At 25.9% G+C, this 26,963-nt stretch overlaps 2 protein-coding genes across 6 annotated transcripts in view; one reads left to right on the top strand and one right to left on the bottom strand.

The window, feature by feature from the left end:
• The window catches only part of LOC145194907 (tRNA-dihydrouridine(20a/20b) synthase [NAD(P)+]-like), a 9,023-nt gene extending 1,520 nt beyond the window's left edge, over positions 1-7,503 (bottom strand). For 2 of the 3 annotated variants that reach the window (XR_016446193.1, XM_090070382.1), the window contains exons 1-7: positions 7,364-7,503; positions 7,079-7,105; positions 2,187-2,281; positions 1,526-1,601; positions 791-832; positions 554-691; positions 83-197 (exon numbers count right to left, since the gene is read on the bottom strand). Coding sequence is in view for 2 of the 3 variants with exons in the window: in XM_090070382.1 (XP_089926508.1) it covers positions 83-197; positions 554-691; positions 791-832; positions 1,526-1,601; positions 2,187-2,281; positions 7,079-7,105; positions 7,364-7,425 (555 nt within the window). In the remaining variant the exon portion in view is untranslated. Of the gene's footprint in view, positions 1-82; positions 198-553; positions 692-790; positions 833-1,511; positions 1,602-2,186; positions 2,282-7,078; positions 7,106-7,363 lie in introns of all 3 variants that reach the window. The other variant, XM_090070383.1, reaches the window with a different exon arrangement.
• A 1,094-nt stretch (positions 7,504-8,597) lies between these two features.
• On the top strand, positions 8,598-26,714 carry LOC145194924 (GRIP1-associated protein 1-like). 3 transcript variants are annotated; one of them, XM_090070198.1, is made up of 30 exons: positions 8,598-8,736; positions 11,883-11,949; positions 12,655-12,740; positions 15,152-15,178; positions 15,602-15,652; positions 15,755-15,811; positions 15,911-16,001; positions 16,160-16,477; positions 16,753-16,808; positions 17,157-17,204; positions 17,289-17,320; positions 17,786-17,833; positions 17,993-18,038; positions 18,151-18,201; positions 18,405-18,451; positions 18,737-18,782; positions 18,954-19,049; positions 20,358-20,453; positions 21,192-21,329; positions 21,488-21,529; positions 21,707-21,820; positions 21,908-22,018; positions 22,431-22,562; positions 23,792-23,891; positions 24,142-24,214; positions 24,979-25,042; positions 25,154-25,267; positions 25,402-25,495; positions 25,626-25,783; positions 25,918-26,714. In XM_090070198.1, exons 1-30 carry the CDS (start codon positions 8,638-8,640, stop codon positions 25,969-25,971), a joined length of 2,556 nt encoding a protein of 851 aa, XP_089926324.1. In that variant the 5' UTR covers positions 8,598-8,637; the 3' UTR covers positions 25,972-26,714. The 3 variants fall into 3 exon arrangements, 2 of the variants coding, with proteins under 2 accessions (XP_089926324.1, XP_089926325.1); XM_090070199.1 differs by having other exon boundaries at positions 8,667-8,736; positions 16,160-16,574; XR_016446155.1 differs by lacking the exon at positions 25,918-26,714 and having other exon boundaries at positions 8,634-8,736; positions 25,159-25,267.
• Positions 26,715-26,963: the final 249 nt, after the last annotated feature.

Raw genomic sequence — 26,963 nt, 5'->3', positions numbered from 1 at the left:
TTAATAAAACATGCAAACTTAAACGTATAAATAAACCCTTCTAAAAGCTATCAATCTCAAAAACTGTAAAATAAAAATTTACTATTTTAATTGCTTCATAGTTGACTGGCTCGTTTCTTTGTGAAGGCATTCTACCATGAACATTTATCCATGACACCCCTGCATGCTCAGCCTTTTGGCACAAGTCCACTGTTTTTCTAAACAAATCCTGCATTTAATTAATTTTAAATCCATACTTTAACAATAAAAAGCAATCAAAACTTACTCTAACTGATTGAGGATTATTTCACCACGTACAATTATCATTACATATCCTGTGATATAGTTGATAAGTATGATGAAATTCCCAACTTCTCCAAAGTTGACGTAAGTTTAAATAGGTCTAGACATGGGTTTTAAACTATTACAAGCCTACTGGAAATGTCTTAAACTCTGATTTTTTTGCTATTTCGTAAGTATAATACCTAGAATTTATTACAATTTTGTTCAGGGGAAAAAAAAAAACTTTCTACTTAAATGTCAAATTTGAGATATTAATGACATTTCTAATTACCTTATATCAGAATGTATTCTAATTTTAATTTCACAGGGAAAATTTTGAGGAACTCTTTGCCTAGTCTGTTTTATCATGTCGTTTACAAGCTCAGGTCTAGATATAAGCTGAGCCCCATAGCCTTCTGCCATTGCCCATCTGAAAAAAAGGAAAATATCATAATGTATACTTTTCTTGAATAAAAGATCAATTAAAGATTAAACTAAAAAAAAAAAAAATGGATGCGATGAAACACACCTCTGCGGGCAACCACAATTTAAACCAACCCCATCAGCATAACTAAAATTAGAAGGTAATTTTAGCTCTAGCCATACATAAAACAATAATATACTAAACATTTACTAAACATTTAACTAATATTGATTATTGTTATTTAAATGTTCCTTATAAATTGCCAATAGGAATATAATGCTAGAGAGAAAAAGGTGAAGCTTGACAAGGACGCTTCTAGGGGTCCCAAGTTATCTAATAAAAAGCATTTTACAATTAAAAAATTATAGAGGAAATTTTACATCACAATATCTAATCTGACTTTAAAACAATATTTTTTTTATTGCTCTATTTTATTATTACTTTGAGATTAAAAACTTTGGTTTAAAATCTGAAAAGGTGTGTTATTGATTTATCTTAGTACTTTTCTGATGTACAATTTGCAAGACCACACCACAGTTCTGCTTTTCAATTAGGTTTTGTGATATTGTAAGGTGAAAAAAACTTTTTTTTTGATGGTTCTATGACTTTTTGATAAAACTAAACTCCAGAATTACTCTGGCATGTAATAAAATATTTTAATGTATTAATGAGAAAATATATAAATTTAGTTCTATAAGGTTTAATATTAGCTTTTAGTTATAGATTTTAAACAATCTTGCAGATTAAGAAATAAAACATTTTTAATAAAAAAAACTTTTAAAACAAGTCAATTAAAACTCTTAACCCAAAAAATAAACATTGTTACCAAAAAATAATTACGGATAAATAATTTCTGCAGCTTCAGCAAAGTCTTTGGCATTATTTGCTGCAAACTGAACAATCAACGGTCTGTCTTCTGTTAAAATAAATTCAAATAAAGTAAAATTAAACCAATAAAAATGCTATGTATATATATATATATATATATATATATATATATATATATATATATATATATATATATATATATATATATATATATATATATATATATATATATATATATATATATATATATATATATATATATATATATATATATATAAAGCATTTCTTTATTTATAGTGAATAGAGTTAAGAACAAAAGCTACAGTTTAAATTGTATCCACTTCTATATTGGTTTACTTTTTTTTTTTAATTTTGCAATAAATAGAGAAATGTGAATCTGATATAAATAGAGAACTGATCATCTGAAATAAAACTTGAGAACCTTATTCTGATATTAAAGAAACTTTAAACTTTTCTATCAATATGCATATCTTTGGCAACTATTCTAAACCTCTCTTTAAATGACTTCCAACATTTATTTTTATTTTCAATGGTTTATGAGTTCAAAACAATAAAAAAAGGATTTGGATTCTTTTGTAAGGTTTAAATGCTTCATCAAGTTTTAATGTCACTGCTATAGACTTTGAAGCAAAAAAAACTGCATGCACCTTACCTTCATTCGTTGTAAAGTCACTGTTCCTAGCTTCAATTGATTTAATAAATGAATCTGACATTATCATTGGTGTGTAGGCTAGGTCGCATTTATACCTATGTTACAAATATACAGATTGTATACAAGGATTTTTCCAATTTCTTTTTCCTTCAAAGCATCATAAAAAGACAACATGATACAGACATAAACAAAAAGTCAGCATGACTGAAAATAAATGAAACCTTGTCTGTGACTGAATTTCACTAATTCATTATTTTTTTGACTTTCAGTCAAAAGTTTCAGCATGTGCATATTAAAAATTATACTAGAAAATGTAATTTAAAAAAGCCAATGACAACAACTAATTTTATTTTCTATAAAAAAATATGAGACATCAAAGCTGACAAGTTTAATCACATTTAGGGAATTTTATGAAATTTTGTGAAGATTTTTGTAGAAGTTAAGATAAATTTTGTAGAAGTTAAGATTAAGTCCAGCAAGCAAAGCAACTAATTGAAAGATGAATGAAGGATGAAACAGAGAATTAGCAAGACTACTAAGTTAACTTGTAACCAAAACATTTGGCATCCAACATTATCCTGGCTTTTAATATTAAAAAAAAAACCACAGAATGTAACAATACTTTTAAGTTGTGACAGTAAATCCAAGGTTAAGTTATTGTGAACTTACAAAAAGCTTTAACAAAAACTGTCTAAAACAAATTTCTTCAAGTATGTCTTGTATTTTTTTAAGTATATATGTATTTAGGTATATGTATATATATTTTAAGTACATGTATATATATTTAAAGTATTAAGAAAAATTATTGGTATATAGGCAGTCATTAGTAAACAGATGCTGACTCTCAGAGATCTGAGATTGGCTTACAAATTTAAGATGGTATAAGGAGAGACTTAGTCCACGGAAAAGTGGAAACAAGTAATTTTGTAATTTCTTAATAATAAAAGTAATAAACACAATAAGCAAGGTTCTCATGAAAAGAATCTGAAATTTTTGCAATGATCTCAGAAAAGAATTCTTGCAAAGCTCCTGTGATAAGATTTAAATCTTACAACAAAGCAAGTTATTAGTTAAAGCAACATTCAACAAAATGAAGGAAATTCCAGGAAAGGTCTTTCTAAAGACAATAACATAAAGATGAAAACACAGTGGAAAAAATGAAGTGACACTGTCAGTTGATTGTAAGATTTTATTTTCTTTGACATCACTTTTCAATTGAACAGATGTCCTGATGAAATAATTCTCAAAGTTAATTACTGACAACATCAAGATTAAAAGAGAAGAAATCTAAGTGTAAATCCAAAAAGTGTATTTTGAGATGTATTACACCCCATTGACTTAAAGGTCTGCCTAAGCTTCTTAACATGTCCTACATATTTAGAAGACATCTTTTTGCTACAAAAAAATATCCATAACATTTTATGGGTGCTGAGCTTATTGCAAAGTTCATTATCATTCAATATCAAATCTTAGGACTAAAGAAAATGCCTTCTTTAGTTTTGGTCTCACTGATTCTTAGAAACTTGTTTAGAAAGTACTTTAAACAAGTACCAGTTCTTTTTAGAATTCTATATCCCCATATGCAATCCAATTACTTTGAGATTTCCACAATGTAAGCTAGATTGACTACTTTCAACACAATTAGAACACAAATGTTCTAATGGTGTTTCCATATTTGCATGCATTTCATTCAATTAAATAGTGGGAGCAAATGATATGGCAGGGTACACACTGCCATTAAATAACAAAATAACTATTTAACTTAACATGAAAAAATTAATGAAAAGATATCAATCAGCAATCTTAATGTTTAATGCTGATACCAAGCATAAGATCATATATATTGTAGCAATAATATAATAGTTACAATGTGGCAATAACATAATCACTATCTTAAAGTAAGTTAGCTAGCTTAAAAAGATACAGCAATTTTAAAATTGACCCTGTTTCCAAAATGAACTGGTTTTCATGACATTTGTAAAAAGTATTTTCCTTAATAATTTGAGAAATAACAATGGAAAAAATATAAAATAATGTATTTAGAAAGATTTTTGGTACAGAATTTAAAAATTACATTTAGAATGCTGAAATGTTAAAGGAAAATGTATAAAATTTTAACCCAATGTCCAGAACTGACATCTCAAAACACCCCTGTGTAAAAACTTTCTTTTTTTGCTTTTAAAATTTGGTTTGGGTGATGAATATACAAGATTTTTTAAATTACAATCAGAAATAGTTAGCAATGGCAATGTAAATATATTAGCAAGAGATAGATTTATGGATAAACTGTTTAATTTGTTTACATCCAGTTATATAATACTGCTTTGTTTTGAGAATAATTGTGTATAAAATTATGTGAGAGAATAGAATTAAAATTTGTCAGATATCAAATAGCAGCCATCAAAGTTATTGGAATTAAGAAAGAAAAAAAAAACATTAAAATGGTGTATAAAGAAAAACAAGCAACCCGAATAAAGAAATCAAAAATAGATAAGGAAATTATAAATCAAGAAAAAGATTTTATGTTGCCCCAAAGTAACTCAAACAAGTTTTCTGAAGATCCTAACAAAAAAGAAAAAATACTTGTCTCATCATCATAATAAAGTTAAGAAAGTACAAGAAAATATTTGAAAACCTTACTAATAACGGTTTGAGTTGTATACTTTTTGATGGTAGAAAAGATGAAACTAAAGTCTTTATTGATGTTGAAGGCAGAAAATTCCCAGGTCCAGTAAAAGAAAAACATTAAACTGTATGCAGAAAACCTGGTGGAAATTATCTTTTCAATTTTGTTCCTGAAGAATCAGTTTTAAATAAACATGCAGAGATATTTGCAGGTCATTTACTTAAATGGTGTAAAGAAAGATCCTTGCATTTGACATTGTAAGCTGTAGGCTGGGATATTACCAATTTAAATACTGGAGTGGCAGGAGGATGGATGGATACAGTGGATCAAAAAAAATGAAACTTGTATGGATTGTACATGACCAACACACTGGAGAACTAGGGTTAAGAAGACTTAATAGATTACTTGATGGTCCTAATCAAATCAACAATGATCAGGGTTGCCTGTTAAGATGTTGAATAATGCAAAAGACTTTAAAATCATTACAGACATTATAAATGTTTATGAAACCTCGCCTCCTCCTCTCAGTCCTGATATTAAAGATCTGAACACTGATCAGAGCTATGGATACCAGATATTTACAGCTATTAAAACTTTTCCAAAGAGATTTGCATCATTAGAAAATGATCCTGGTTGTCACAGTAGATGGCTAACTACTGCCTTACAATTTTACAGAATCTAGGTGTCTAAGCATGGAATAGCATGCGAAAATTTGAGATTGATTGTTGAGTACATAATGGTTTAACATTAAAGTCTAAAACCAATCAGATGAAATAATTAAAAACTCAAGCTTAGTAATTAACATTGTTAAACATGTCGGAAGAGATACATAAATTTGAAGTCAGTTAGCTAGCTGAGAACTTATGGTCAAAAATTCAAATTAGAAAGACTTGTTAAACCTCTTAAAAAACAAATAGTTCATAAAAAAATTATATAAAAAGTAGTAATTTAAATGTTTTTTTATATTCAGATATATATATATATATATATATATATATATATATATATATATATATATATATATATATATATATATATATATATATATATATATACTACTGTGATCAAAAAGTAAGGTGAATTTTTTTATAAAATGAAAAATTTTTATTTATTCTTCCAAATCTGTATTGTCCCCCTCAAAATAATCCCCCCCGGCCCCAATTCACTTTTGCCAGCGTTTTTTCCAGTCTTCGAAGCATACCGAAAAGTCCTCGGTAAGGATAGCCTTCAATGCGCGTGCCGATTCACATTGGATCTCTTCAATGGACTCAAAACAATTTCCCCGGAGTGGTCTCTTGAGCTTTGGGAACAGCCAGAAGTCACACGGTGCTAAGTCGGGCGAATACGGTGGTTGTGGAGCAACATGGGTAGAGTTTTTGGCGAAAAACTCACGAAGAACCAGTGCTGTGTGCGAAGGCGCATTATCGTGGTGCAAAATCCAAGAGTTATTGGCCCATAATTCCAGTCTCTTTTTGCGAATAGCTTCACGCAAACGTCGCATAACGCTTAAATAATATTCCTTGTTGACAGTTTGGCCAGTTGGAAGGAATTCGGTCTCGAATGGTTAACCGACAATTTGCAAGCACCAATTCTTTGATTTTGTTGATGTGGCGATCATCAATCAAAGTCGATGGTCGTCCGGAGCGTTCCAAGTCATCAACACGTTCTAGGCCTTCTTTGAAGTCTTTGTACCACTTGTAAACATTTTTTTGAGACATAGTCTCTTCATCGAAAGCCTTTTGCAACATTCGATACCTTTCAGCAGCAGAAATATCATTCTGCAAACAAAATTTAATAGCACTTCTTTGCTCAACAAAATTAGACATCGTGCAAATCGCCGAATGCACTTTTGGTACTTCAGAAACAAGCGTAAACAAAAAAAAAAAAATTATGAGTTTGACATGCAATTTGGCGCAAATGTTAATGACATTCCTACCAACTTAAAAATTCACCTTACTTTTTGATCATAGTAGTATATATGTATATATATATATATATATATATATATATATATATATATATATATATATATATATATATATATATATATATATATATATATATATATATATATATATATATATAAATTTTAAGAAGTTCTATCTGAAAATGTAACTTTTTTTTTATTAGCCATACATAATTAAAAAGAAAAAAAAATTGTCACACCCTGTTTTACACACATACATTATAATTCTAATACTATTTTACTTAACATAAAAGCAGATCTTAAGTACTAAATTTCTTGCAATAGATCAGAACTCCTTACCTTCTTACAAGATGTCTGAAAGGTTGTCTAAATCAAAAAACAGTAGACAACATTTTTTTCAAAAATAATAATTTTCAATATTATTAACAAGCTATTAGCATATAAACTTAGAAACTTTAGTTAAAGTTACTATTTTACATCTAAAATAAAACAAAAGTAACAAAAGATTGTAATCAAAAGTAGGTTTCTTTAATTCTTTTTCTGTTGTTTTTTTTAAAAAAAAAAAAGTAAAAAAATTTAAAACTTTTTAACTGAAGTTAACACAATAAGATAAAATTTACTTACTTTGAATATCTTACCATAGGGGCACAAATTCGAACTATATCTTTTTCTTCAAATAAATTCATACTTATTTTCTTAACAAAAAAAAAAGTTAAAATTTACTTTCATATAGTTAAAAATAATACAAATAATTGAATTAAAAAAAAAAAATACATAAACATACATAATAGCAAATTTACAGATAATCAGGCATGAAATTATTATAACAATTAAATTTTATATTTTATATCATAACAATTGAATAAACACTTCATTTACTGTACTAACTGAAAAAAATCAATTAAACTGCTCATTGAATAAACATTGGTCAATCAAAAATTTTAAATTGTCATTTTTAAGCTGTTAATATGTAATGTAAAAATAAGCTAAAAATCATAATTATTATAACTAACATAATGTAATGTAAAGATAAGCTAAAAATCAATATCATACCTAATAATTCTATATTCTTGGTTTTAAAGTCATCCCAAATCTGATTAATATGCATTTTTACACACACACACAGATATATATATATATATATATATATATATATATATATATATATATATATATATATATATATATATATATATATATATATATTAATTAAAGACTATATAAATAAGAATCTAATTAAATTGGTTTGAGCATAAACATTGCTCAATAAATTATTTTCAATATTTCAAGAGTATGTAGGGTATTGTTTACTGTATAATTTCTAGTATGTTACCTGAAATAAATGATAATATAGATTGCTATACATGAAAAACCAGAAAAGCAAAAAGTTTATTTTTTTTCATAAAAATGCTTAATCTTCTTTTCTGGCGGAGAAGAGGAAATAGAGGTTATAATACTTGAATCTTCAACATCTTCATCATCTTCAAAAAGTTCTTCATCATCTTGCTCATTATTTAAATCAGAGAATTGCTCATGTGCTTCTGAAGATCCTTTTAAAGACTTTTCTTCCTCAACAAGATTATTTAATACATCTTCAGCCTGACGTCGAATAGAAAGTATTCCTGCTATAACGGATTTTAAATTGTGGGGCCCTGCAATTGGAGAGCTATAATCAAGGCATGATATTCCGTTTTTCTTTATATTGCAAGAGCATGTGGGTAATGCCATTTTTTTTTTTTTTCTTTTTAAGGCTATAAGAAGTATTACAGTACATAATATTTAGGAATTTTTGACAATAACAAATATACTTTTCCACAATATTCTTACACATAATTTAAAATTTCCCTTTTTGAATTAGGCGCGCCGAAGTTCTTTGCCTTACCTAATCTGCCATAAAAATGTTGCCTGCAATGTTTTTATTTTACAAACGGAAGCCGAGAAAAGTAAAGCGAAGTAAGATGGCGACTATTTCTGAAGAAGAGTTTTCTAGACTTCAAGTAGGAAACCTTATTATTAAAACGTTATTTAATATCTAATAATGTAAAAATGCATTTTAATAATGCCTTGGATTGTTAATTTTTGCATTATAAATTTTTAGATCTATTTTTTACTATTCCCTTTATTGATGGCAAAAAGGATCTAAAAATTTGTTCATCCTATCTCAAAGTACTTTTGCTATATTTTTTACTGCTGTTTGCAGTAAAAAAAAAAAAAAAAATGAGAAAAACAAAACAGAAAAACATAAAGTGGAAAAACAGGCAATTTCAATTTTTTTTTTTAATAAGTTTTTTTATTTTTATTTATTTTTTTTTCAATAAGGATTTACTTTACATTTCTATTTAAATTATAAGGTATAAAAACTGTTGCAACCTATATTTAATCGAATAAAATGAAGTTGCATCAAATGGAAAATAAGCATATACAGTGTTCTTAGTATAATGTTTTTCTTTTAATTATTAAAACAAATTATGTTTTCATTATCAAAAAAATTATTACTTAAAACAGCTCCTATTGGAAAAGCTAGAGATTTAATTGTATTACATAACTGGTGTTATATTTTATGTTTAGAAAAATATCAAGTAAGTTAATTCAAATGTTAATTCAAAATTAATTAATTTAGTTAATTCAAAATGTAGTTTTCATTGGAATAACTGAAGATTTCCATTAATTAGTATGTGATATCCCATATTTGTAAGTTAAAAAAAAAAAAAAATATGAAAGTTAGTTGTCTGAATGAAAAATTATTGTAAAGAAACTTATAAATTCACCTCTATTTTTTAATGTTGCATATCATATGTATTAATGTATAAGTTGATTCAGTTTTTAATTCAATCTCCTAATTTGAACTGAAAAGAGTAATTCTTTATAATGGTTCAATGTATATTCCATAGATTGATATTTTGATCTTCTTTAGGAACAATTTAAATCCATTCTAAATGGCCTAAAATCTTGACTTATACCCTAGTATATATGATATTTTCTTAAAATTTAGTAAAGTAGTAATAAAATAATATCTTGACATCAATCAAATCTTAACAATGTTAAAATAGTATCTTGATATCTTAGGATATTTTCTTAATATGTCATATCATATATGATACTAGTATCAGTATTAAATTAATCTTAATACTGATATTAGTATAATTATTATTGTTATTATTATTATTATTGTTGTTGTTGTTGTTGTTGTTGTTGCTGTTTTTATTATTATTATTATTATTATTATTATTATTATTATTATTATTATTATTATTATTATTATTATTATTATTATTATTATTATTATTATTATTATTATTATTATTATTATTATTATTATTATTATTATTATTATTATTATAAAAATGATAATAATATTAACAATAATAATAATAGTATACTTTAATGCAAAAGTAAAAAACCTTATAAGTGAACCAATAGTTCTGACAGGTGATTTTTTATACTTTGCAAATTAATTTAGTTTTGGCAAATAGCATCCTTGTAAGACTTATTTAATAACAATTTTTCTTTAAACTATTTTCAAACATCTAAAAAGTTTATTTGTGAAAACATTATTTGTAGAAGATTCTGCCTTTGCTTCCGGAAATGTGGATACTAAATACAAACTAACTATTAAATAAAAACAAAGTTTAAAATGCTTAATAATTTTTTAAAAATTAAGACACCACAATATCATCTTACAGGTTTGTTTACTCATTTGAAAGAAATTAAATTGCAGTTTTCATCAAGTGATTTTAGGGAAGTGTTTGGTTGGTTATCAAACATAATCCAAGATCTGATCTTTTATCCTAATATAAAAGTTAAAAAAGTTAAGATTGTTTTTACTTTTTCTACTGCAAAAAAAAATAGCAATAAAAAAGAGTAAAGGACTTTCTATAAATAAAAATTAAAAGCAGTTTTATTGATGTTTCTTTTAATATCTATTTTAGACAACTATCCTTTTTTTCTGTTTTCTTTGATATTTTAATTTCTCTTGCTATTTAACAATGGTCATTTTCATCAGCATATTGAATAGTTTTTTTCAGTTATTTGTTTTTGTGTTTTGTGGAGCCAAATGATAAGAAATGTGAGCAACTTAATGAAAGAAAGTTATTTTCATCAGAACCTGACTGATAGTCCTGACAGGTTATGCTTTCTTGCTTTATTTGTTATTATGCAGATGCTTACAGGACTTTTTTTGTTTCTGCCTGATGTCATAATTTTCATGTCTGCATGTCAATGACATGCAGACATGAAAATTATCAAAGAAAATTTTCTCCTAGTGTCTTTTCAGTCCATTTGCTTTCAATAATTTTGTAGCTTTTAAAAAACCTGTTTTTGAATAAATGCTTAGAGTGTTATTTGACAATGACATGTGAAGTGCAAGCATACTTAGCATGATGTGATCATACTAAAAGTATGTTTACTATAAGCTGTTTTAACTCTCTATTTTAAAGCAAATTGCTCAGTGAAATGTCTGGGCTCTGAAATAATTGGTAGTTTTTCTTTGAAAAAAAAAACTTATGAACATATTTTCCGATACAAGAAAAACATAATTGAAGATTGCGATTTACAATAGCAATCTTTTTTTTTTTTTTTTTTTTTTTTTTTTTTTTTTTTTTTTTGTAAAGAAAAAATGTCTTTCTGCTTAACAGCTGGGGTCTGGATGTAAAAAATTTTAATTTTTCAATTGTCTGCATTGCAGCTTTCTTCTATTGCTTGCTACATATAATTGTTATCTCAAGTGAATTGTATATAATTCCCTGAAGTACTTTGAAAATATATCTGTTAGTTATTTAATTAATTGATTAAACAATCAATACATTAGCTAAAAATTCACCAACACTAACTAAAAAATTCCTTTAAATTAACGTTGGTGTGTTTTTTATACAATATTTAGACAGATTTTTTAAACTCCTTTGTGCTCATAATTTTGTCACAGTTTTATGTTTATTTGATTGTTGTTGATTTGTTTGAATGTAAAAAAGATTGAACAATTATAGATGTAATAATCTCTTGAATTTTATGAAATTGTTTTAAAAATAAGATAAAATTGTTTTGTAATTTATATTGCTATAATTGATGTTGTTGTTCTTATAATTTTTTCTATTTTTGTAGTTGCTGTTCTTATTATCAAAAAAAAAAATTTTTTTTTTTCTTTTAGATGCAGTTGCTAGAGCTTCGCTCTCAAAATTATGAATTAAGCTCCAAGTTGCAAAAAACTGAATCAAGTAATGCAAATAAAACATCTTTTGGTTCTTTTATAATTTATAATTTTCCAGCAAAATTTCTTCTCAAACTTATTTTCAAAACTAGATTTGATTTGTAACCAAATATGCATTTTATATAATAACATCTTGTTTATAATTTTACTAAATATCTTTCAATTGAAAAATAACTTTTTTTATAAATTAAGTAGCTTGTGAAAGTATTAAAATATAGTATTATAAATAACATTTTCATGACATCACATAAAATAAGTTATTTGTCATTTTATTTACCAGATAATTGTTGTCTTATTTGCTTTGCTTTTTTTTTTTTGCTGTTTTAATAAATTTATTAAAGATACATAAATTATATGACAAGGCAAAAAAGATTATTTAGTAAAAACCTTTTGAAGAAACATCCCAATTATTTTTTCAGTTCTCATCTTAATGATTTTTTATGCAATATTGAAAAATAATAATAATATTGAAACAGAAGTTCATATCTATTAGGGAGCTCAAAAAAAAAAAAAGAATACTTCTAGTTCGACAAAGTCTTACATGTTTTTAAAATTTGACGATTTTTATTTTGTTTTTTTTTGTGCAATGAAAGCTGAAGTAATCGCTTCTTATTTTACCTATATTTTGCCTAGGAGAATAATTCTACAAATCTATTTGTATGTTTATACTTATGTTATTTTATTTATTTTTTTTTTTTTCAAACTTTGTTAGATTATGCAGGATTAAATGAAAAATGTTCAACACAAGAAAAAGAAATCCAAAAACTAAGCAAAGTACCAAAATTTTCTGGATTCCAGGTTTGAAATTTTTTGTTGACCTTTTTATTTTTGACTATATATGTTTACATGACTTTATATTTTTGACTATATTTTTCTTAACCTTTTTTAATAATCTTCTCTTATCAAAACTTAAGGTCAACATAAAATTTTGCATTTTGATAATTAAATTTATGCATTTGGAAGATTCATAAAATTAAAACTCTGTAATAAGTTCTGTATCTCCTTAAGGTTCCTCTTGTAATACAAAATAAGTTCTGTATCTCCTTAAGGTTCCTCTTGTTACACAAAATAAGTTCTGTATCTCCTTAAGGTTCCTCTTCTTACACAAAATGCCAGAAACTTTATGGGTAAGTTTGAAAGATTTAAGACTTTACAATTTTGAGAGTTCATCAGCGATTTTAAAAATTTTAGTTTTTAAAAAAATGCACTATAAAGTAAATTAAAACAGGCTAACTGCTAGCCCTTTCTCTTTTTTTTACATTTTAATTTTTCAGGATATTGCTAAAACTGTTGTTCTAGTCAGGCAGATACAAATTTAATTTATTATTCAGAAACCCTGGATCTAAGCAAGCTTCTGCAAGAATAGTAAAAGAGATGAAAAAAGAAAACATTGATATAATGTAGTTGTTTAAAATATCTATAGCCAGACAGAACTTTCACATTAAACAATAAATTATAAATAAAGGACTTCTTGTGCTTTTTTACAAATAATTGCTTATAGGCACTATTCTATAAAATACTCTGGTTTTTTAGCTACTATTTTGATTTTTAGCATCGTTTTTAAAATAAGCATTAAATAAGGAGTATGTTAAGATTTGAGATTTGCTTTTGTTTTAAGACGGGAATTTTTTAATTTTAACTTTCTGAACTAAAAACAAAAACCTTTCTGAAAACCTCTTAACCATGCATCATGCCATAAATTGAAGCAATTAACCTTTGTACCTGAATTAACAAAGAGTAAAACAAATAAAATGATATTAATATTTCTCTTCAATCTTGGTCACAAACCAGAACAGTATATTATTAGTATGGATGATAAAGCTGTAACAAGGTACAAAGTATTTACACATGGTTCTTCTTCATTAATTAGCAGTATTATGAAATGAGGCTTAGATCCTCTTTGCACTATTATACATGTATCTTTGATGGAGATCAGTTATTTCTTAAAGTAATTGTAAATGTTTTCTTAAATTAATTGTAAATGTTTTTAATAAAAAAAAAAAAAAAAAAAAGAGATTTATACTGACATCAATGTAAAGAAGTGTTTTTGATTTCTGACAAGTGTAGAATTCAAGAAATAGAAAATTTCAAAAAATCATACTGCTAATACACTTTAGCTTTAAATGCTAGGTGGTGACTACCATCTATCAGATTCAGTATACATTAGATTATTACATTTACACATCTTTATAAGGGGTAAATGTAAAAAAGTAGATTTGTATTTTTCATTTCTGATTGACTTCAGGTTTATTCTATTGAAAATAGCTTTTCAAACATGCATAAAATTTTATATGAAGTAAATTTAGAGATGGTAAAAAGTGGAATCTAACAGTCTAAATGGCATATATATATATATATATATATATATATATATATATATATATATATATATATATATATATATGTATATGTATATATATATATATATATATATATATATATATATATATATATATATATATATATATATATATATATATATATATATATATATATCTGTGTGTGTGTGTGTTTCTTTTGACAAAATATAAATGTGTACAAAATTTTAGATCATTTGGTAATGTTTTAATCTTCACTCAACCCAAATGTTTGATTTACTGAAGGAAACTTTAATTTTCTACACTAAAATCATGAAAATATATATTTCTAATGCTGTACAGTTTAATAAAAACAGAAGATTAAGTATATAGTAATTGAATGGTGCAGTTACATAATATTATTAATAATGTAGTTTGTACAGCTTTAAAATTACATTGTAAATTTATTTAAAGTTAAATAAAAACCAGGCAATGGAAATCCTGCTCAGTGGTGGTGAACAGGACCACTCAGTTATTTAATTTAGGCAAAGGTCAAAATGTCAAATGATCTAAAATTTTGTATACATTCATATTTTGCTAAAGGAAACCAGAGAGGAGGGGTGCATCATATTATTTAAAAAGATGTTTTGATGTTGCAGTTGTAAAATATATATGTGTGTGTGTGTGTGTGTGTGTGTGTGTGTGTGTGTGTGTGTGTGTGTGTGTGTGTGTGTGTGTGTGTTTGTAAATACACACATATACACATATATATATATATAAGAATACATAACTTTTAAAGTTACTATTATTATATATATTACTATATACTTTATTATTATATATAGTTACTATATATTCCTCACTTTTTTTCCCCCTATATTTAGATAAAATTTATTCTAATTTTTTCTTTAGGGAATTACAAAGAACAAATCAAAGAAGGTAACTTTGTGTTTTTGCTATTCTATAAGTGCAACAAATGTTCGATGTTGCATTTTTTAGATTGATTTAATCAGTTCAGTACAATCTTTTTTCATAAAGAAAAAATAGAAATAATTCCTAAACAAATTATTAGAGGTTTTTTTTCAGAAAAATCATTCTAATTTGTCATTCTAATGTGTTGTTGTACCTATCATTCTATTGTAGTGTTAAGTCTTACTTAATATTTTTATTGCAGCTGCCAATTTTAAACAGAACTTGTTTAAGTTTGCTTGATAGGACTTGAAAATGTTAGGGTTGCAAATATGCTGAAGTAAACTCTTAAATGCTGTTCCTATACTAAATCTCTTAAGTGCTGTACTATGAAATTCTTAAATGCTGTTCTGTTCTTAAACTCGCTGTTCTTACATTAAATCTCTATTTTAGGATTGGTCAGATATGCTTGAGGAAAATGAAAGATTAAATCAACAGTTGCAGGTTAGTATTTATATTTAAAATGTTTTGAATTTAGTATTCAAAATTAAAAAGTTTCACAATTTCCTTTTGATGTCAAATAATTTCTATCAACATTAAATTTAGCGACAAGAAGAAGATTTTAAGCTACAAAACGAAACCCTTATGCATGAGATGTCAAGGGTGAGTTAGAAATAATAGTTGCAGTTAAATTTGTATAAGAAGTAATTGTTATTTTTTTAAAATATTGTGATATAAACAGTTTTTTATTTAATTCTTCAGTTATCAATTGAAAAAGAACAGATCACCTCCAGCATTGAGGAAAATGAAAAATTGAAACACGAAATAGCCAGCCTTCAAAAAATTATCGAAGGTGAATATGTTCTTAATGCTTTTTTTTTTTTTTTTTTTTTTTTTTTAATCTTTTAAAAATATTTCCAAATATGTTTTGCAGTGAAAGGTATTGTTCTTCCTAAAGGTCTTCTTTTTTTTTTTTTTTTTTTTTTTACAAATTTGGTTAAATTTTTATAGATTTGAAAAGAGAAAATCAAAGCTGCCAATCAACATATTCTCAGAAGGTTCCTACCATAAATATTACAGAGTTGTGTAACAGCATATTTGAAAAGCTGACTAGTCATCTTCAAAACGAAGGAGGAACTCAAGTAAAACAGGAATCTTTAGATACAGAGCCTTTTTCATCTGTGGATTTCAAAAGTGAAAATAAAGACAATTTAAATATAGTTATGGGAGACTTGCAAAATTCGAAAGAGCTGTACGATTCAATAGAAAAAATTTGTAAAAATGCCTTTAATGATTCGACTTTAACAAAGAATTCAAACTCAGAGAGCGGTGAATTAAGTTCACATTATTTTAGGGAATTTCAGGGGTTTAAATTGCCACTAAATGCATACTGACAAAAAATAAATCCTTTTCTTTTTGAGATATGGTAACTGTCAAGTTTATTATCCTTTTCTGAGTCCTGAGGTTTACTTAAAAACATTTTACTTAAAAATATTTTATTTTAGGTTGTTTTTTATTTTTTATTTTTTTTTCTATTTTTTTTTTTCTACAAAAAAAAAAACTTTAAAAAAGCTTTAGCTCTTTTTGTTATATCTTTTATATAGTTGAACACTTTAAAGCTGAAGTAACTAATCTTCAAGAACAGTTATTATCTTTGAAAGTAAGTGAAACAATTTGTTGCTAAATTAATGAGCATGAATTTAGATTGTTCTTTTTTGTCTAAGTATTTCTTGATTTCTAATCTGTCCAAATGTTCTGTTATCAGATCTTTTGATACCATTATAAGCGAATTAACATTTTCATATTTTAACATTTTTTCTGCTTTTATTTTCTTATGAGTTTCAGGTTTTTTGCTACTTTTTTTTTTTAAATCATTTTTCTTGTGTTTTATGCTTCTATAAAGATATTAAAATATTGTCACAAAAATTTTTTTTACATCATGAAACTTAAAAATAAGAATCTAAATTAACTAGATTTCTTCAAAACTCAGTTCAAGTTTTATTCTTAGGAAACAATGAAGAAAGAAACTACCAGATTAACAGAGGAAGTAAAGAAGGTAGTCATTTCAGGTGATTTTGTAAAGTCTTTATTTATGTTTGTCCCTACTCAGCATGAAAAAAGGTTGTTTTCTGTATTTTAGTGGTCTGAAAAAGCTAAAAGAAAACAAGAAAGGTAAGTAAAACTACCTGTTTTTGGTGTTTATGTTGCTGGTGTTGCTGATATTGTTAGTGGTAACTGCTGTTGTTATAACTCATATTTAAATCATTTATTGATCATTGCAAGAGATAGAAGAGCTTTCCTTTGTATATTTTTATCTGATAGTAATTTTTTTTTTAAATATAAGTTATAAATAACTCAAAGCATCTCTAATGTATGATAGTTTGAGTTCAGTTGAACATAATTTTTCTCAGTTAAATTTCAAAACTCTTGCATAAGGCTTGTCAATACAGTTGGTTGACTGTACAAAAATTAGTTTTCCTATATTGAAGAGTATATAAGTTTTTGTAACAATAGCATAACTATGTAAATTATCATAATGATAAAATTATATATACTATTTTAGCATTAACATGATTATATATCACATTATTATATAAATGTCAATATAATAACATAACTATGTTATTTTGATTATAGTTTTGTTAAATTACAAGAAGAAAAAGAAAGAATGTATGAGGAAAATAGGTTAAGAGAAGATTTATATTACTGCATTCATAATTACTCGTTTATGTTCACATTTATTAAATTTTGTTTCATAATATTCATTTTTTTAGTTATCTTTCTATTTTTACTTTATGGAGTAAAATAATCTTTATTTTAAAATATAAAGAATTTTATCATTAGAATTTCACAAGAAAAATTAAAAGAAAATACAGATAAACAGCTTCTAGTAAGATTTTTTTTTGTCTAGTTTTTAATCTTTACATTTTTTAGCCTCTTATCCCTTTTGTATTTATTCATGACCTTTTATGTATTTATAAGTTATTTGTGTGTTCTTTTAGGTCTATCAGGAAAATATTAAACAATTAGAAGAAGCTTTGTCTCAAGCTAAAGTAAAAATGATTTTCATCCTTTAGAATAAAATGACAATTCACTAAAGATGAAATAAACTTCATAAATTTCTTTAAAACATATTCAAGAAAGAATTTAAATCTACCACAAAATGTTATCTGAAAACAGATTGCATTCTGTTTTTTATTTCTATTTTTTCTTGTTAATAACATTTTGTTGAACATTAATTCTGTTTTTAATACAGGATAGAAGTGATGAAGAAAACTTACTGAGCAGGATAAATATTCTTAGGTTACCATTTTTATTTCCACCTTTTTATTTTACTCTTTTATTTTAAATATATCAATATATGATAAAAAAAATTAATTGGCAGTAAATGTTAAACTTTTATGTTGAGAAATAATCTGTAGATATGTAGTTAAAAGTAATTAAAATAATTTTATATTAAAAAAAAGTTGTTGATCATTTTATCATTGCCAAATCATAACCGTAAATAATTTTTAATAAATTAGTATCATAACAACAACCTATGAAGTTGTTATTGTCAAGTTTTCTCTGCTTTGTTTTTATTTTTAGAAGTGAAAATGAAGCTTTACAAGCTGAAATTATTGGTTTGCAACAGGTTTGTTTGATATTTTTAAAAAAAACTTTTTTTTAAGATTTTTTATTTTTGTTGTTCTTATCTATGTTTAGGAAATAATTTTGCTAATACTTATATGAGTTATTAGTAAGATTTTAATCCTTCCTTCATGTATATGTAATCAGGAAAACTAAATTGTTCTCTTATTTACAGCTGCATAAAGAGAACCTTGCAGAGAAAACTATGCAAATAGAGGAGAAACTGTTGGCTTTACACAATGAAAAAGAGTTTGATAATGAAAAATTAAAAGTATGATCTATAATTAGTTTGCATAATTTTAAAGCATTTACAATTGTTCTGTAGCATACTGTATAAACAAAATAAAATTAGATATCATGATAAAGATAACAATAAATATTCAGAATAAATAGTTTTATAAAATTTAACTTGTTTTCCTAAAATATATCAAAATTAATTTAATTTTTAATATTGTATCAAATTAAAACCAAATGGGATTTTTTGTTTGTTTACTATTTAAAATAAGTAAAGTAACTTACAAATTACGTGCTTTGTAAAATGGTTTTGAAAATTATGACATTTTGTTTGTTCATACTTGTAATGTCATATTTTTATATTTGAAATATATTTAAGTACAAGCTAGAATACTCAGCACAAAGTGCCAGGTATTTCATAGTAAAATGGGACATTTTATGGGGGTTTGTTTAATAAAGATGTTTTTTTTGTTTTGAAGATATGCAAATTTTTTTTTTTTTAATGTTTCTTTTCTGTTATTCAAAAACTTGTGGTTCTACAGAACTGGGCCACTGACATAGGAATGTTCATGGTCAGGAAAGGAATGTCATCATTGAATTCAGGAAGTGAAGTTACCACTGTGCAAGTTTTCAGCTCATCTGAACCAATCCCTACAGAGTTGCAACACTCCACATTCATTTTCTCACCAGGGGCCAAGGAATGGTCAGAGGGATTGAAACTTGCTTCCAGCCATAACCACTCTGAATGAACTTGGAGTCTGGGGTGGTTGGAACCTGGTCAAAAACCTTTCCTGGGTGAGAATACCCCCAAGTGCAAAATTTGGTGAAGATTGGTCCACAGGTGTGGATTTGCATAAAGAACAAACAAACAAATAGACAGACATTTTTATGGCAAAGATAAAAGTATTACATGAAAATTATGACAAAACAAAATGGTGAAGATATTTCATGAATAAAGACTTTATCCTGGGGTATTTTAATCTGCAACATTTCTCTTACTCTTCTAATGTCTTAAAAGAGAAACATTAGAATAAGTTGTTTTTTTGTTTTTGCTTTTTTTTTTCTTCAGGGAATGTGATATAAGGGAATAAGATAAGATAATAAATAGGGAAAATTAATTATTATAAAGTTCTTTTTTGTCAAAACGTTTCCTGCATTAACTGAAGATTAACAGTATAAAAGTATTAAAAGTATAAAGTTGTATTAAATTAAACAGTTTTACACATAATTTTATCTTAGTTCTTTAATAAGTTTATTAGAAATAGAAAGTTTTTTTTTTATTGTTATTATCAGTATTTTTTTGGTTTCATAGTATTCAAAATTTGTAATTCATTTTTAAATTTAGATTCTATCGGAAGAAAATCAAAAGCTTAGAAATAGAGAAGTAGAACTCGAAGAGAAACTTTTAAATTTAAAAATGGAACTCACTAAAGCAAATGAGGTAATGTTATAAAAAAAAAAACATTTTTATAATCCTGTAAAATAACTTTTTAAAAACCTGTCTTTTTTTTTGCTTCATTGTTATGATTCTGACTTATTCTTTCCCTATTTACTAATTTTGAAAATCTCTATTGACTTTTTAGAATGTTGAAATGCTTTTAATTACTGTAACTATCATATGCTACTATATTTAATTGCTACTGCTTGGTTTGAAAAATTCACTCAGTTAGTAAATGTTACTAATTAAATCAAGTTATTCAATACAGAAAGATATGAGCATGAGATAATGATAACTATATAAATTTGAATCTACACATAGAGAATGTATGAAGAACTAAATAATTGAATGTTTACCAATAAAAGTTTTTAATTTATTTTAAAATAATTAGCAAACTAAAGTGATTAAAAAAAAGATTAAGTAAGGGCTAATCAATAACTTGGATTGAAGTTATATAATATACTCATTCAAATTCCCTTGTACAAACATAAATGAAGATTATTTAAGAACTAAATAATTTTAAATTTTCTGTTAAGTAAAATGCAATAAATTATAAACAAATTAATAATTTTGAGTGATCAATACAAATAGATTTCATAATGTAAAAAAAGGATATACATTGAACCTGCTATAAATGTCTTTTCATAAAAAAGTCTGAACAAATTTCTGAAGTGTTCTGGCAATCCGTGCAGATAATTTCCATCTGTTCTTTATTTTATTCATTGAGCTGTTTTTATTTAGTTAGCTGAAAAGAGAAAGATTTTACTTGATGCCAGCTCCAAAGAGCTTCACAATGAAGTAGAGGCTCACCGTTTGAGACTTGAAGAAACAAAGAACAATTTTGGGAGTGACATTAAGTTGTTGGTTGAAAAAAATAATGTATGTGATGACTTGAAAAAAAAAATAATTACAAAAAATTTTGAAAAATGGAATATATTTTTAATTTTTGTCATGTTTTTTCTTTTTTTATGAGCTTATGTTTATGATAAATGATATTCACATCTCATTATATGATCTCATTTGCAAAATATTTTTAGGCAGAGGTTAATGAATTGAAAAGTCAAATTTTGAATCACAAGGTAAAAGTTTCAGACATTAAGGCATGTTAATTAAATTTTGATATTCTACAAGTTGGTAATATCAGGTTTAGCTTTTTGCTATGCATTCTTTCTTGGATCTGCTTTTTGTAACATAAGGCATTTAAAGCAAGTTTACATAAACAAAATGATTGCTGTTTACTGTTATCTCATTCTTAGAAACTTAAATCAGAACTGGAGGATGTAAAATCCTACGCGCAATCGCTTGAAGAGCAACTGAAGTCATTAAAAGAAAAATCAGGCTGGCTGCAAAGAGCTCTTTCAGATAGTGAGGTTTGCGGCATGTTTTTTTTATTTCAACCTTAAAAATATTTTTCATATGATTTTAATGTCATCATTTTAGTATCAATTTTGTTTAAGGAGGCCTTAAAAAGTGCCATCGAAAAACATAGTGTTGAGGTTGAAGAAACTAAAGCAAATTTTGAAAAAAGTACTCAAGATTTAATTTCAAAATATAATCTGGAAAAAGAAGTATGTATTTTTATTTACATAAATTTAATATTTTGCTTGTTTGAATACAAACAAAGGATCTTCTCGGTCATGTACATAGAAAAAATGTGGTGTTTTTTTTTTATCACAAATGTCAGAACTATATCCATGTATGTTTATCCATGTATATTTATCACAAATGTCAGAACTATATCTGTGTATGTTTATCCATGTATATTTTTCACAAATGTCAGAACTATATCCATGTGAGACCATGTATTTATGCAATTGGTTCTTAGATCTTACTTGGATCACAGAATATCTCAAATAGAATCATTATCAACATTATAATTATGTAAAAAATATTTCTTATGAAAGTAAATTTTGCATGAACAAATAATCTTTTTTTGGTGATTGAAGTAATTTATATTGTAATTTTTTGTTGCTATTACAGAGTTTAGAAATTTCATTGGAATCAATTACAAAAGAGAAGAATGATCAAACCATGCTTGTAGAGAAATTGAAAGAAAGTTTAAAGGATAAAGAAGTTGAGCATAGAATAGCTAACAAAAAAAATGATCAGATGGTAATTATAAAAATTTTACAATTTTTTTGTTATTGTTGTTATATTTTTTTTATTCAAATATTATTTTTATTGTCTTTTTTTAGTCTTTTATCATAAATATTTAAGTTAACAAACCAATTCTCTACTATTTAATCTCAGTAATGATCTGGATAAATGTTTGCCTCATTTACTTAAGAAACAGTATCAGCAAATTATAAACTTTGCTTATACTCTGTTTTCTTAAAAAAAAATTGATTTTGGGTAAAAATTGTAAAAAAAGCGTTTCAAAGGTTTCTGATCAGTTTAGCTAAGTTATTAAAACAAAAATAAAGTATGAGTTACACCAAGTCAAAAGGTAGTAGCAAGATATCTATAGCTTTTATGGTTTTTGAATGTTGCATTGAAGAAAGAGTAGATAAAATAAAAAACTGTATGGCTATAAAAAATCTCAAATTTAGAGATTTTTTTAATTTTGAAGATCTCTGCCGCTCTAAAAATTTTAAACCCTTAAAGCAGTAACAAATTAGGATGGCTGAATCTATTACTGTATGATGTACTTAGGCAATAAGCCTTTTTATTAAAATATGCATTTGGTCATTCACAATATCTAGAAAGATTTTTGCATGAAGTTGTCTGCATAAGTTTAGTTGTTTTGAGAGAAAAAAAAAAGTTAAACTTCATACATATTGAAACTATTATTGTATAATGTACATAATAAAAACCCTTTTGTCTGCATTTGGTCATTCACCATATGTAAAAATATTTTTGCATAAATTAAATTTGCATACATTACTTGAGTTGTTTTGAGAAAGAGAGTTAACCTCCAACCATATTGAAGAATATAAAACTGCTAAGAATATATATTTGGTTGGTTTATCATAACATAGAATTAAAAACAATCAAACCTCCTTAAAGGAAGTTTGATGTGTTCTGAGTTATTTATGAAGTTGCATAAATTAATTTTTATATTAATAAAAGCATTAATTTTGTGGGGGTTTTTTTTTTTTTGTATGTTTTATTTTTTGAAAATATTTTCAAGTTACTGTTAAACACTAGCTTATATATAATAGATTTTCTAAAACCAGATATACTGTATTGCAGCTCTAGTGCCTATACTCTAGGTTTACATTTATACCATTTGAAAGATCAGAATTGACAATCACAGTTAATTAATGATATCTAATAAATATCTCTGAAATTCTATATCTTACTATATCAGTGTTAATTTTTTTAAAAAATTTTTGCTGTAGATAAAAGAGCTAAAGAGAAATTTAGTATCAGAACGTAAAAAGGCAGATCAAGCTCAAAGTAAATTGCAAGATTTTATTCAAGAAATTAAAGTTAAAAATAGTATGTCTATTTCCTGGTTTATTTTATTAAATCTTTTTCTTTTAGTTTTAAAAAAAGTCTTTATTTCCAAAAGTATAATTTTTTTTTTTTGTAGAAAACTAATGTTGCTTTTAAATACCAAAACATCTTCGTTTTATTGCTTAATCAAACCAATTTTAAAAATAGAAGTAACTGATTGGTTCTTGTTTTGATTGAATATTTTCTCTTATTTAAAAAAGGCTTATAAAATTTTTATATTTCTTGTTTGAAGCCTATGATGAAATTTTTAACCCTGAGTCGCTTCAAGTGAAGGCTATGTCTATGCATAGGCGACAGGATAGTGGGTAAGTGCAAATTTTCAGCATCACTTGCTTCTATAATATATGTAATAAGGAATAAGAATTTCAACTTTTTTTGTATTGAAAATATTTTGTATTGCATTCAAATATAAGTTTATTCCTATAAAAGTAATTCAAATGCCTTTTCTATGTTCTGTGTAAAACTTGCATACAGATCTGTTTCAAACATTACTACTGTCATTAATTTTCATATCAATTTCATTTCAGAAGCTTTTTTTTTTTTTTTTTTTTTTTTTTTCATTATAAAATTAAAAGCTTAAAAAAATCCACACACACACACACATTTTACATTACATTATATTACATACATATATATACGAGAATTGAGGTATTTACCAAACAAATATAATATACTGATTTTTTTCAATTGAAATTTAGATTAATTGAATGCTAGTAAAATCAATAGAAATAAGTCTTATATTCAGAGTTTGTTTTATTTTTTTTAAAAAGTTTTGGTTTGAGTCAAAAATAAAATCAATTTCACTTTCCCTGCGTAGTAAGTTAGCAAAGAAAGCAAAATATTTTAACAGTATCACAACATGGCCACACAAAGTAGTGAAAAGTGAAACAAACGAAAAACCAGTTCAAACGTCAATCAAATTCATTTACTCCTAAGAATTAGCAATACTGGTTTATGATAAACTATTAGTGAATTTCAATGCTGTAAGTTAATGAAGAATCATTTTTTCTATCAATACTTTTTTTAAATATACGACTTAATACAAAAGTAATTCTAAAATACCGTTTAGAAGTCATCTCTCTTTGGTTTCTTCAACTGGAGGAGCAGACAATGAAGATTTCACAAGCCCAAAGGTTTTTTTTAAATGTTTCTTTTCTTTATGTTGTTTTCTTTGATTTTTCGAAGTGATTTATTTTATTTTTTTTTTTTTTCTTCACGTTTTACGTTGGTTTAATATTTCTTAGTCAAGCAGTCCGATGGGTAGCTCAACAAATATTGCCAATTTGAGCGACGAGACGGTAGACTTGATTTCCAGGCTCGCTGACCTTCAACAAGAAAAATGGATTCTTGAAGAGAAAGTAAAACAAATTACTTTTGTGGAAATAATGAAATATTTTCGACAATAGTAATTTTTTGGTCTAAAAGCGGTTTTTATTTTTTAACTCATTGTGTTGGTAGGAAATTATTAAAAATATTTACATGTTTGCATTAGGTAAGGCATTTGGAGGAAAGCGGTGCTGTTATGGCGAATGATCTCATGCAAAAGTCACTGATAATCCAGACGTACGTCACAGAAAATAATGGAGGTATACGTTAGTTTGCCTTCTTATATTTATTTCTATTCTCTCATGTTCGTACGTTTTCTCTCGTACTTGTACCTCTACTTTAAATATGCTGATCATTTAACCAATTATAGTATAATTTTTGCTAATTAAGATGTATCTCCTGACCGCAATCGCAAAATGCAAACCCTGAAAGAAAAAATGCTCGACAAGTTGAAGTTTAACCCGACCGAGGATTTAATGAAGGAAAAGACATTAAAAATGCAGCAAATGTTAGAAGAAACTCTTGCGAAAAATGCGCAACTACAAAAAGTATGAATGTGTCTTTTTATAAATCTCCGCTATCTTTTTTGTTAATCTCAATTTTTTGATGTTTTTATTATTTCTTGTTTGCTAAATGTTCGTTCGTTATTGAACTTACTGAGAATTTTTTTTTTTTTCATCAGGATTTAGCTAAACTTACGTTACTACACTCAAACCAGCAAGGTAGCAAATCGTAGAATCGTTTTTGTGCTCTCCACCCAGTGAATGTAAGTGAGATTTGCCCTGCGCTATCATGTTCGATTAGTCGAAGTTGAGTAACCGCATTGTGCTACATACCGAAAGAATTCATTTTTGCTTTGCAAAAAATGATTGATATCGAAGGTATATCCTTTAGTGAGTTACTGGAAAACACTGGAACATCGATTACATCTAGATTACCATTTTACTTATTTATTGTTATTGTTTTTTATTATTATTGTTACTAATTTCATTAGAATGGTGATTTTAATATTAACCTGGAGAAAAGAAATGTGAGTAATACTTCTAGAAATGATTATTAAACGAATGTTAATTAAAGCAATTAATTGTTTTATAAGTCTTGCTTAATTGTAAATTAAGTTATTTTTTATATTTTTTTATCAAATTTTGTAAATATTTAATCGAGCTCTAGTGTCACATTTTTATGGATGTTAATGATTGCTCAAACCTGACTATGAAATTTGATCTGAATGATTTTTTTTTTCCCTAAAGCTTGTACCGATTAATCGTAACCTTTTCTAGCATCGTGTCAGTGGGTTGCATAAGTTCAAATGATTGTTTCTTTATATGTTATACTTGTGTACGAAATTATGAATTTATAAGCTTATGAATTTTATAAATTATTGATTTTCTTTTATCAATGAATTTTAGAGAAAAAAAAAATGGAGACGTTGTGTTTCTTAGATGAATAAACTGTACTTCCATTTTTTTGGGAGATAAATCTGCTTGTTATTATGAATCAATCTTTTCGTGTTCTATTAAGTTGAAATTAAACATAATTTAGCGCATGTTTATTATCTCCACAAAATTATCTTCCAACCAAATAGTATAACACTAATATTTGTGCATTGGTAAAAAAAAAGTTTGTATTCTGTTCAGTTGGAATCTCTAATCTCTAAAGATTCCGAGTTGGTAAACTTTAGGACAATCGGAGATTATTTGAATTCGTGTTTGAATACAAATATAAAAT

The sequence above is a fragment of the Hydra viridissima genome, unplaced genomic scaffold (genome assembly GCF_058129835.1).
Source record: "Hydra viridissima isolate aposymbiotic clone 2 unplaced genomic scaffold, HvirCarnegie_v1 scaffold_13, whole genome shotgun sequence".
Classification (NCBI taxonomy): domain Eukaryota; kingdom Metazoa; phylum Cnidaria; class Hydrozoa; order Anthoathecata; family Hydridae; genus Hydra; species Hydra viridissima.
This window is presented reverse-complemented; position numbering and strand designations above follow the sequence as displayed.